The 10,373-nt window shown below is 46.6% G+C and overlaps 1 protein-coding gene across 3 annotated transcripts; it reads right to left on the bottom strand.

Annotated features, from left to right (window-relative positions):
* Window positions 1–5,059: 5,059 nt before the first annotated feature.
* Window positions 5,060–10,373, bottom strand: Dnajc28 (DnaJ heat shock protein family (Hsp40) member C28). 3 transcript variants are annotated; one of them, XM_059277615.1, is made up of 2 exons: window positions 10,107–10,373; window positions 5,060–8,501 (listed from the first exon to the last, which is right to left on the bottom strand). In XM_059277615.1, exon 2 carries the CDS (start codon window positions 8,472–8,474, stop codon window positions 7,323–7,325), a length of 1,152 nt encoding a protein of 383 aa, XP_059133598.1. In that variant the 5' UTR covers window positions 8,475–8,501; window positions 10,107–10,373; the 3' UTR covers window positions 5,060–7,322. The 3 variants fall into 3 exon arrangements, with proteins under 3 accessions (XP_059133598.1, XP_059133600.1, XP_059133597.1); XM_059277617.1 differs by having other exon boundaries at window positions 10,117–10,373; XM_059277614.1 differs by lacking the exon at window positions 10,107–10,373 and adding an exon at window positions 9,499–9,579.

Raw genomic sequence — 10,373 nt, 5'->3', positions numbered from 1 at the left:
CCTTTTCCTTCTTCTTCTTCTTCTTCTTCTTCTTCTTCTTCTTCTTCTTCTTCTTCTTCTTCTTCTTCTTCGTTTTTCTCGAGACAGGGTTTCTCTGTGTAGTTTTGATTCCTGTCCTGGATCTTGCTCTGTAGACCAGGATGGCTTCAAACTCAGAGAGATCCGCCTGCCTCTGCCTCCCAAGTGCTGGGATTAAAGGCTTGCACCGCCATAGACAGGCCAAACTTGGAAATTTTATCTTCTCCCAAGACCAAATCAAAAGGCCTGGCTTTCTGTTGGAAGAGTCCCATTTTCCCCAAATTAATGATGCAGGCCACCATCAGTATGGTAAAGATGCCAGTAAGCCACGAGCCACGTGGCAAGGTATAGACTTATAGAAATGGATTAATTTAAGATGTAAGAACTAGATAGCTAGAAACCTGAGCCAATAGGCCAAACAGCTTAAATAATATAAGCGTCTGTGTGTTTGTTTAATAAGTGGGCTCCGGGACTGGCGGGGCTTGGTGGGAGCTGGAGAGAAACTCTCCAGCTACAGTGTGGGCCATCTGAAGGAAGACAGAGCTGGGAGTGGTGGCACACGCCTGTAATCACTCGGGAGACTGAGGTCAGAGGATGGATCACAAGGTCAAGGCCTGCTGGACTACACAGCAAAAGACTCACAGCCAAAACCACAGCAGCTGTCCACTCTTTCTTTAGGCAAAGCTCTCTGAGACTCTCAGGGCAAATCATGGTCTGTTCTGTTCCAATATCTGTGATAAACACCATGACCAAAAGCACCTTGGGAAGGGGAGGTTTATTTCAGCTCATAGTTATAGGGCAGTCAGGGCAAGAACTCAAGCAGAGACCTCAGGAAAATTCTGCTTAATGGTTTGGTCCTCTGGCTTGCTCAGTCTGCTTTCTTACACACCCCAGGACCACCTCCCCAGGACCACCTGCCTGGGGAAGGCACCTCCCAGTGTGGGCTGAGTCCTTCTATCTCAATCATCAATGTAGAGAATTCCCCCACAGGCTTGCCTAGATGGGGGCATTTTCTCAATGGAAATTCTCTCTTCTCAGATGACTTCAAGTTGTATCATTTTGGGGAAAACTGACCAGCACAGGTGTATACTGTTAGGTTTGGATGGCTTCAGTGTGCCCCCAACATTTCAGGTGTTAGAATTTGGGCCCATAGGATGGTACTATTGGGAGATGATATGGAGTCTTTTTTTTTTTTTTTTAAGATTTATTTATTATGTATACAGTGTTCTGCCTGTATGTATTCATGCATACCAGAAGAGGGCACCACATACAGACGGTTGTGAGCCACCATATGGTTGCTGGGAATTGAACTCAGGACCTCTGGAAGAGCAGCCAGTGCTCTTAACCTCTGAGCCATCTCTCCAGCCCCAATATAGAGGCTTTTGAAAGGTAGGGGTCCGGGTTGGGGATTTAGCTCAGTTGTAGAGCGCTTGCCTAGCAAGCGCAAGGCCCTGGGTTCGGTCCTCAGCTCCGGGGCGGAGGATGTAGCTTACTTGGTAGACTGCTTGCCTCTTGTGCTTGAAGGCCTGGGTTCAATGCCCGGCACTACATAAACCCAGCATGGTGGCACATGGCTATCATCCCAGCACGCTGAGTAGATAGATACATAGAAAATTTAAGGCCAGTCTTAGGATACATGAGACTGGTTCAAAAATAAATAACTACATACATATATACATAAATACATTAATAAATAAGTGGGCCTGGTGGTATGGCACATGCCTGTGCACCAGGGAGCCAGAGGCAGGAAGATCTCTACAATTTCCAGGCCAGCCTGGACTATATGGTGAGATCCTGTCTCAAAATAAATAAATAAAAAGATAGATAATCAGCAGGATAATCAGCAGGAGTTGGTGGCGGGCAAGAAAGGGCAGTGGGGTGAATATGATAAGAATGTATACACGTATGAAATGTCATAATGTTAATAAAAAACACATCAAGTGGGATCTGGAGCACCTGATGCAGGGACTGAGACAGGAGGACAGCTGTGAGTGTAGGTCAACCTGGGCTATGGAGACTCTGTTTCAAGAAACAACCCCACCAGTGTTAGAGGTAGGGTCCAGTGGGAGGCCCCTAGTTTAATGAGGCACATGTTCCAGGAAGGGATTAGGGTATATTACACAGGACTCTAGTTAGTTCCTCCCAAAAGGTTATTGCAAAAGCGTGAGCCTGGCCCCACCCAGTTTCTCTCTGGCTTCCGGTTTCCAGATGCAATCTCTGTCAGGCTCCAGCCATGATGTGATGCAATCGAGAGAACCCATCCATGCCAGGGCTGGTAGCAGTGCTGTACCCTTGGTGCTCAATGCTGTGAGCTATGTAACTCCCTCGTATTAATAAGGTTAGCCCTCCCCTGGCACTCCACTGTAGTAACACCAGATGGATTAGTATCCTGTGGCTGGGTGAGACCGTAGGGGCAGAGCCAAGCTCACTTGCGACAGGAGGCAGGAACCAGCAGTAAACACCAGTGCGCAAACTCCTTGCAGATCTTCCGCAGCACAGATGTCCTCTTTACCCGTGGACCCCAGGTAGGCACCCTCCCCACAGCTGTGGGTCTGAGAACATCCATCAGCTCACTGAGGTGTGTTTGAATGCGGCTGGCCTCTTGTCTCTTATGGGTGCTGGGGAATGCTTGTGTTCATGTCAACCACCTGTGAAGATAGGGCCCTCCCACAGGAAGCCAGATCTTTGACATTGTGATTGGTGGCAAAGAAAATCCCATTGTCCCTAGGCCCTGCTCTAGATTTTGGGTGAGCAGAGGCATGGTTTGGGCCCCTAAGGGTGTTCCTCTGAGGTGGGATGATAGTGGCCCTGTCACTCTCCAGCAGGCTGGGAACCTAGCTTGATGGTACCCTGGAGTAAGCGACGGGTGAGGTTATCCCATCCTCAGGACTGTTTTCCTCTCCTTATGTCTGAGTCTTAAGTAAAAAGACCGGACTGGATGTTGGTGTTGGGGCTATTACGACATTTCTGTTTGTCTTTAAACACTGATGTAGAAGGGTCCATTGTCCTCTGCCTAAAGCCAGGTGGCAGTGATGACAGACACACCAAGGAGTCTGTATCCCAGGGCTACATTTAAGGGTAAGAGGTCCATTTGGTCCCCTCAATTATAGATTTCTGAGAATTCAGATAAGGGATGATAGATGTCTTGACCTCAAAAGACAGTGAATGACCAAAACACTGTCAAAAGGGAAAGGTGGTATTTCTTCTTTTTGTTTGTTTGTTTTTTTGAGACAGGGTTTCTCTGTGTAGTTTTGGTGCATGTCCTGGATCTCGCTCTGTAGACCAGGCTGGCCTTGAGCTCACTGCTGCCCAGCTATGAAAGATGGTATTTCTAAGAACAGGTAAGCCATTAGTCAGCCAGTGGCACTGGAACGTTCCTTCCTAGGCATGGGTTCCTCTTAACCAAGCCTCTTAGCTTGAGCTTTGTTTTCCTTCCCCATTAATTTGAGACAGTGTCTCGCTATGTAGTCCTGGCTGGCCTGGAACTCACCATCAGATTTGCCTCAAGATCACAGCGATCTCCCTGCCTTTGCCTCCCTCCCAAGTGCTGGGATTAAAAAGGCCTGGCCTAGCATATTATTTCCGATGCACTTCCTGTTACCAGCTGCTGGGGGGTCCCCTCACTGGGTTTCTCCCACATTGTGGGACTTTTCTGAACCCTTCATGACTGAATGATGTGAATTTCCTTGTCCCTGGAAGTATTATCTCTCCCTTTGACAATGTATAGTGGCTGTTCTCATGGGGTTCAGTTTTAGGGCTGAGGTACCAGCATAGTGCCGGAGGCTGAGACTCGGGCATATGGATCAGAAGCTCTAGCCTCAGATCGCTGGGCCAGCCCTGGTCTTAAGAGTTTGAAAAATGACAGAGAGAGAAAGAAGCAGCGCAGAGAGGGCTGAGGAAAAGGCAGGGCGCCCTGTCTGTTAATGTGCTCTGAAATGGCGAGAGGTAGTTTTGTCAACCTGGCCTAACCTCAGAATCACGTGGGGAGAGTCTCAGCGAAGGAATGCCCAGATCAGACTGGCCTCGGGCATGCCTGGGGCTCGGGGTGCGGTTGTCTTGTTGGCCTCGACTGATGTGGGAAGATTTACCTAAAAGGGGGCCCACACTCTTCCCCAGATTTGGGTCCTGAACTGTATGGTAGGAAAAGCTCGCTGAGCATGAAGCACGCGTGCATTCGCGTCTCTCTGCTCCAGCCTGTGGGTGTGACATGACTGGCTGTGTCAAGTTTCCGGTGCTTAGCCTTCCCTGCAGCGATAGACGGTGACCGGGAATAGTGAGCTGAAAATAATCCTTCCTCCCCAAACTGCTTCTTGCCAGGGTGTTTAATCCCAGCAGCAGCAAGGAAGTAGAATGCTGATCAGTTAAGCTGGAGAGCTGACAGATGAAAAGCTAAAAGGTCAGCACTCGGAAGCACAAGCATTCATTCCATTTCAGCAAACCTTTTCCCTGCCCTGAGAAGGGTTACTAAAATGAGACTGTTTTTACACCAGTGAAGTTTCAATGTGAAGATTGATGTCACAGTCAGATGTCTATCATCCGCCAAAGAGATTTGAAGGAGCTGGGGGTGTAGCTCAGCTGGGAGAGTGCTTGCCCAGTGCGTGTAAAACCCTGGGTTCTGGTCCAGCGCCACATGAACGGGGTGCAGTGATGCACACTGTACTCCCAGCACCAGGGAGGTGGAAGCAGGAAGGTCACAAGATCAAGTCAGCCTTGGCTACATAGTGAGTTGGAGGCCAGTCTGGACTACACGAAACTGCTTCAAACAATAAAAAAAGAAAAGGGGGGTGGGGAGAGATGGCTCAGTGGTTAAGAGTACCTGGTGCTCTTGCAGAGACTTGGGTTCGATTCCCAGCACCCATATGGTACCTCCCAACTGTAACTCCAGGCCCAAGAGATAGGCCCACTTCTGTCCTCCTGGGGCACCAAGCATGCATATGGTGCATGTGCAGACATGCAATCAAAACACCTACACACATATAAATAAGTAGAAAAATTTTAAAGAAAATAATAACACAAGAATAAAAAAGATTTCAAACTCTACTTAGATTGTTAAAATGTGGTTATTATTTACTTATACTTGTTACAGAACAAGGGACGACTGAATGATCATATTTATTAATATAGACACTGGTAAACAAAGCAAATGGGGCTAGAATAGTTCTCTTGTAACTTCACTTTCTCATGGACAGTGCTGAAAATTATTTCAGTCATGTTTACTCCAAACTCGATTTTTTAACAAGAGTCACAGAAAAACAGGCTTCTAAAATAATCTGGAACCAGGCCGGGTGGTGGTGGCGCACGCCTTTAATCCCAGCTTTCAGGAGGCAGAGGCAGGCGGATCTCTGTGAGTTCCAGGCCAGCCTGGTCTACAGAGTGAGATCCAGGACAGGCACCAAAACTACACGGAGAAAGCCTGTCTCGAAAAACAAAACAAAACAAAACAAAAAATCTGGAACCATAGCTCTTATCACAAAGCTATATTTCATGTTGACAATTTCATTTATAGTAATATATATATATACATATATATATATTTCATTTATAGTAATATATATATATATATATTACTATAATCTTAGAAGCCAAATAACTCCAACTAAAAGAAAAAAAATCACATATTGTGCCAACTAGTGGCTGATCATTGAAGCAGAAAGGCCCCATCTTCCTTCTGAGGATGTAGATTTGTTTTAATCATTTCCAGAATGAATCCCACCTTTCTGCTCTCTGGAGATGGACTGGTTCCTCTCCACCTGCCTCGGCATCCTCCTAGGTACCCAATACTGTGCTCAAAGCAACTAGCCAAGCCGGAGAGCCCCAGGTTTTCTAAGGAGACGGGAACAATAAACAATCTTGTCAATCCGTCACTTGCCAAAGATGCCAAGGAACAAACTTCAGATACCTCATTATCAAAGGGTCCTCAAGATGGGAAGCTGGGTCCCCAAGACAGTAACTAAGGGTTCTTACGTTGCTGAAAGTCTCTAAGAAGTCTGGTTTAGGACACTGTGGGGCTTAAGGAAAGTTGGTGGAAACTGAGCATTTCAACTTGTGATAAGAGAACAAACTAGATGTGAACCCTTACCTTTGTATTGACCTTAGGGACATTTGCCCCCTCTAAAAGTTACAAAAATATATTCAGACTCTTCAGCATTGAAACCTATTCTTAGAACTTTTTAATCAACTAGCTTAACCGATTAACTTCTGTAGCCAATGGATCCTAAAGGTTAGCCCATGTACTTGCTCAGTGTTTTCTTGGTCCAGTGCCCACAGGGAAGGCCTTTCAGAGTGCAAGAGTCCCAATACGCTATTTCCTGACCTTCAATGATCCTCCATCCAGCAGATGCTCCAAAAGCCTTTCAACAGTTTGGAGCTTGAATGAGCTCAGGATACACAGTAGCAAACTACAAAAAGCACCTGTCATCTGGAGATGTTTAATTTATTATTTATGTGTGTGTATATCTGTGTGCGTGTGCCCCATGCACACACATGCAGGTGCCAGCCGAGGCCTGAAGAGGGCACTGGATCCCTGCAGCTAGAGTTCCGGGCAGTTGTGAGCCTTCTGAAATGGGTGCTGGGAATTGAACTCTGGTCCTCTGCAAGGGCAGCAAGGAGCACGCACTCTCAACCCCCCAGGGGCTGTTTTTTCTTGAGATTATTAAATTTCATTTGGAGACTTTAGTTGGTTAAATCTCATTACAACTTACAACTTCTTCAGTTTTGTGTTTCAAAAATACATCTTTTGGTTTTGTTGTTTAAATACCTATGTTTAGAAATGTCAACCTTGCCGGGTGGTGGCGGCTCACACTTTTAATCCCAACACTCTGGAGGCAGAGGCAGGTGGATCTCTGTGAGTTCGAGGCCAGTCTGGGCTACTGAGTGAGCTCCAGGAAAGGCGCAAAGCTACACAGAGAAACCCTGTCTCGAAAAACCAAAAAGAAAAACTGGGAAAAAAATGTCAACCTTTAAGTCCCTAGAGTTTCAAAGAGCACCGAGGCTTCAGGAATGCCCTGTGTGGGTCACAGATCTGAGTCTCAGTCCTACCCATCGCCTGACGGATTGACCTTTCCTTTAGCAGGATCTTTTTCTTGCTACATCCTTATAGCAATACTGACTGAATTTTCTCTCGACTTGGTTTCTTGTGGTTTGATTAGTTCTCTGAAAACTACAAAGGGATATGATTAGTTCTCTGAAAACTACAAAGGCACACAATTCTCGAGTCCCTGAGGCACAACAATCAGGTTCTACATCTGGTGTCAGGGCAACTCAAAACTGACCAGAGCAGTAAATGATTGTGATCATCAAAAGGGTCAAATTTTAATGAATTTCCACAGATTCACCCAGTTTAGAAAGCCCTTCTTGATTCCAGGGTTTTTCTCTTCTTCCTGGTTAATGTCAGCTGGGTTTTCGTCTGTGATTTCTTTTGCTTCTGTGAAGGCCTCATACATTTTCTGGACTCTGATCACTTCTTTCTGGGCATCAAAATGGACTTTCTGCCTGGTTAGAATGGGAACAATCAGGTTGAAGTCACTGATCCGCTTGTTTAACTTCCGGATGTCTTCTTGAAACTGCTCACACACTTGGTTCCACTGTTCCTGGCCCCCGGGTGTCAGCGGGTTACCAAGCTTCTTCCTAGACACTAAAAGTGCTTCTCGAAGTTGCTCGATGGTATCCTTGATTTCCTTCTGCATCAGAATCCACTCCGGTTGGTAGCCATTATCTATCAATATTCTGTTTAGGTTGTGAGTCATGGGATCAATATACGAACAGGCAGAAAACTTCTTCAGAGGCTTTCCTTTCCCGCTGAGGTTGTCGAAGTCTCCTTTTGCCATCGACTCCTGAATGAGGTCCTCCACCAGGCGCTCTATGGCTTGAGTTATCTTTCGTTCTTTGCTCTGTCTTACGTCTTGGACAGTTATGCTATTAGCAAAGTGCTCCCTCTGGAGTCTCTGCTTTTGGTATTCCATCACCTGCTCTGTTGCACGGTCTGCCCTAAACTGTCTGTACTGTTTCTCTCGTTGACTTGGTGTCCCAAAGCCAAAGCCTTCAAAGCTTAAATAATGTCGGTGCTGAGGTGTTCTATATTTGAATTTTTCCTCTTCCTCCTCTGTGTCTTCAGCTTTGTTCTCTCTGGCACGTGTTTGTTCTATGACATGGGAAAGCACATTCCTATAAGCTTCTTCGATCTTTATAAATGTTGCAGAATCAGCCTTATCAGAGCCGCTGTCTGGGTGATACTGCTTGGCAAGCTTATGGAAAGAGTCCCTGACATCGTCTGCAGAGCATCCCTCATCTAGGTTCAGCAGCCTGTAATATTCCTTGATCATCTTCTTGGATTTATGGGTGGAGAGCATCCTAGATCCAGGGTCTGAAAGCATTTTTACCCCACGAGGAGGCAATGAAGTGCTCGTTAGATGTGGTCTTAAGGTCTGAGCCATCTTCCTGCTCATTGTGTTCATCATTGATTCGGAATTCTTCCTAGCAATGGTCTACAAAACAGCAAAGAGCAACCAACCTGTATTATCAGTCATTCTCATTTTTTCAATAAGAAAGTAAATTAAGGTGTACTTAGTAAGCACCGATTCTTGGGGCAAGAGAATGGAGAGAGGTTTGGTTCCCAGCACACAAATGGCAACTAACAAATGTCCCTAACTTCAGTTCCAGGGGGTCTGACACCTTTGAGCCTACTCAGGAATTGGACATACATGTAGGCAAAACACCCATATGCACATAAAAAGAAAGAGAAAAGTCAGCTCTTTGTAACAATGTTGCTATGCAAAATACATACATTTTTATATTTATATATTTTACTGATGTTAGCTAGAGGTTGGACATTGATGTTTAGCAATTACATATTGTGACATAATCTGAATTATTCTACTCACCAAGAATCTAGATAGTTCTTTTTTTTTTTTTTTTTTTCCATTTTTCGAGACAGGGTTTCTCTGTGTAGCTTTGCGCCTGTCCTGGAACTCGCCTGTCCTGGAACTCTCTTTGTAAACCAGGCTGGCCTCGAACTCACAGAGATCCTCCTGACTCTGCCTCTCCGAGTGCTGGGATTAAAAGCGTATGCCACCACCGCCCGGCCCTAGATAGTTCTTAGAATTCCCCTAATCCAATTTTCTCATTTTATAAGAAAGCAGGGGGCTGGAGAGATGGCTCAGTGGTTAAGAGAACTGACTGCTCTTCTAGAGGACCCAGGTTCAATTCCCAGCAACCACAAGGCAGCTCACAACTGTCTGTAACTCCAAAATCTGACACCCTCATGCAAATAAATACATGCAGGCAAAACACTAATGCAAATAAAAATAAATAAATTGAAATAAGGAAGCAGGCCTAGAAGGTTAAGCAAATCAATCAAATAACATTACAAGGTATGACAAATGATTAGGGCTGGGGAATTGGCTTGACTGGTTTTTGTTTTTTTGTTTTTTTTTTTTTTGAAACAGGGTTTCTCTGTGTAGCCCTGGCTGTCCTGGAACTCACCATGTAGATCAAGCTGGCCTTGAGCTCACAGAGGTCAACCTGCCTCTGCCTCCAGAGTGCTGGGATTAAAGGTGTGAGCCACCACTGCCCCGCAATTGATTTAACTGTATCTTCAGCAAATTGCAAATTTCCCCAAGCACTTTTTTTTTTTTTTTTTTTTTTTGGCAGAGAGTGTAGCATGGTCGTCATGAATACTTGTTGCACACCAAACAGGGAGCATCAGAGAGACAGGGACCCAGTGTGACACTAGACCGAACAGAGAGTACTGTGTGCAACCGACTTTAAGCTCCACACCTCACTATCTGCCAAGTGCTGGGGGGGTGGGGGGAGAGGGTAATGAAAGCTGAGCGATCCCCAGCCTTACTAAAAACGCATGGTCCTGTGGAGAAGACACTGGGCACTGACAAGAGACGATGACGTACTAGAGGGTGACTGGATGTGAATTTACTGGACGTTTGCTTGTAAGGCGTGTTTTAGAAGTTATGGGGACCCCGATGTCATAGCAGAGGGGTCAGTGGACTTCAGGGTTGTCTGGAGTGCTGGCAGCTATGCTCCCCGTGGTGAGGGGTGTCTCAGGACGGTGTCAGCCCCGCGGCACCCCTACTCACCTTCACTCACCCGCTGTGGGCTCAGCGGCTCGCGGCCCCCGCTGCGCCTCTGCGCTAGCACGCTCGGCCCCCTCCGTCCCGGCCTCCTCTGCCGCGCTACTCTGCGGAGCCCTTGGTCATACCTCACTGCGACAGGCGGCCTCCCTCAGCCGGGGGAGCCATACCCCGGGGACAAACACCTACGGACGCCCGTTGAACCCGGGGACGACAGGCTCCGCCTCCACCCGCTTTCGAGGGCAGGGTTTGGGCGGTTGGCATTATGGGAAA

This window comes from Peromyscus eremicus, chromosome 12 (genome assembly GCF_949786415.1).
Source record: "Peromyscus eremicus chromosome 12, PerEre_H2_v1, whole genome shotgun sequence".
Lineage (NCBI taxonomy): Eukaryota > Metazoa > Chordata > Mammalia > Rodentia > Cricetidae > Peromyscus > Peromyscus eremicus.
The sequence above is the reverse complement of the archived record's forward strand: the minus strand, read 5'-3'. Positions and strand labels throughout refer to the sequence as shown.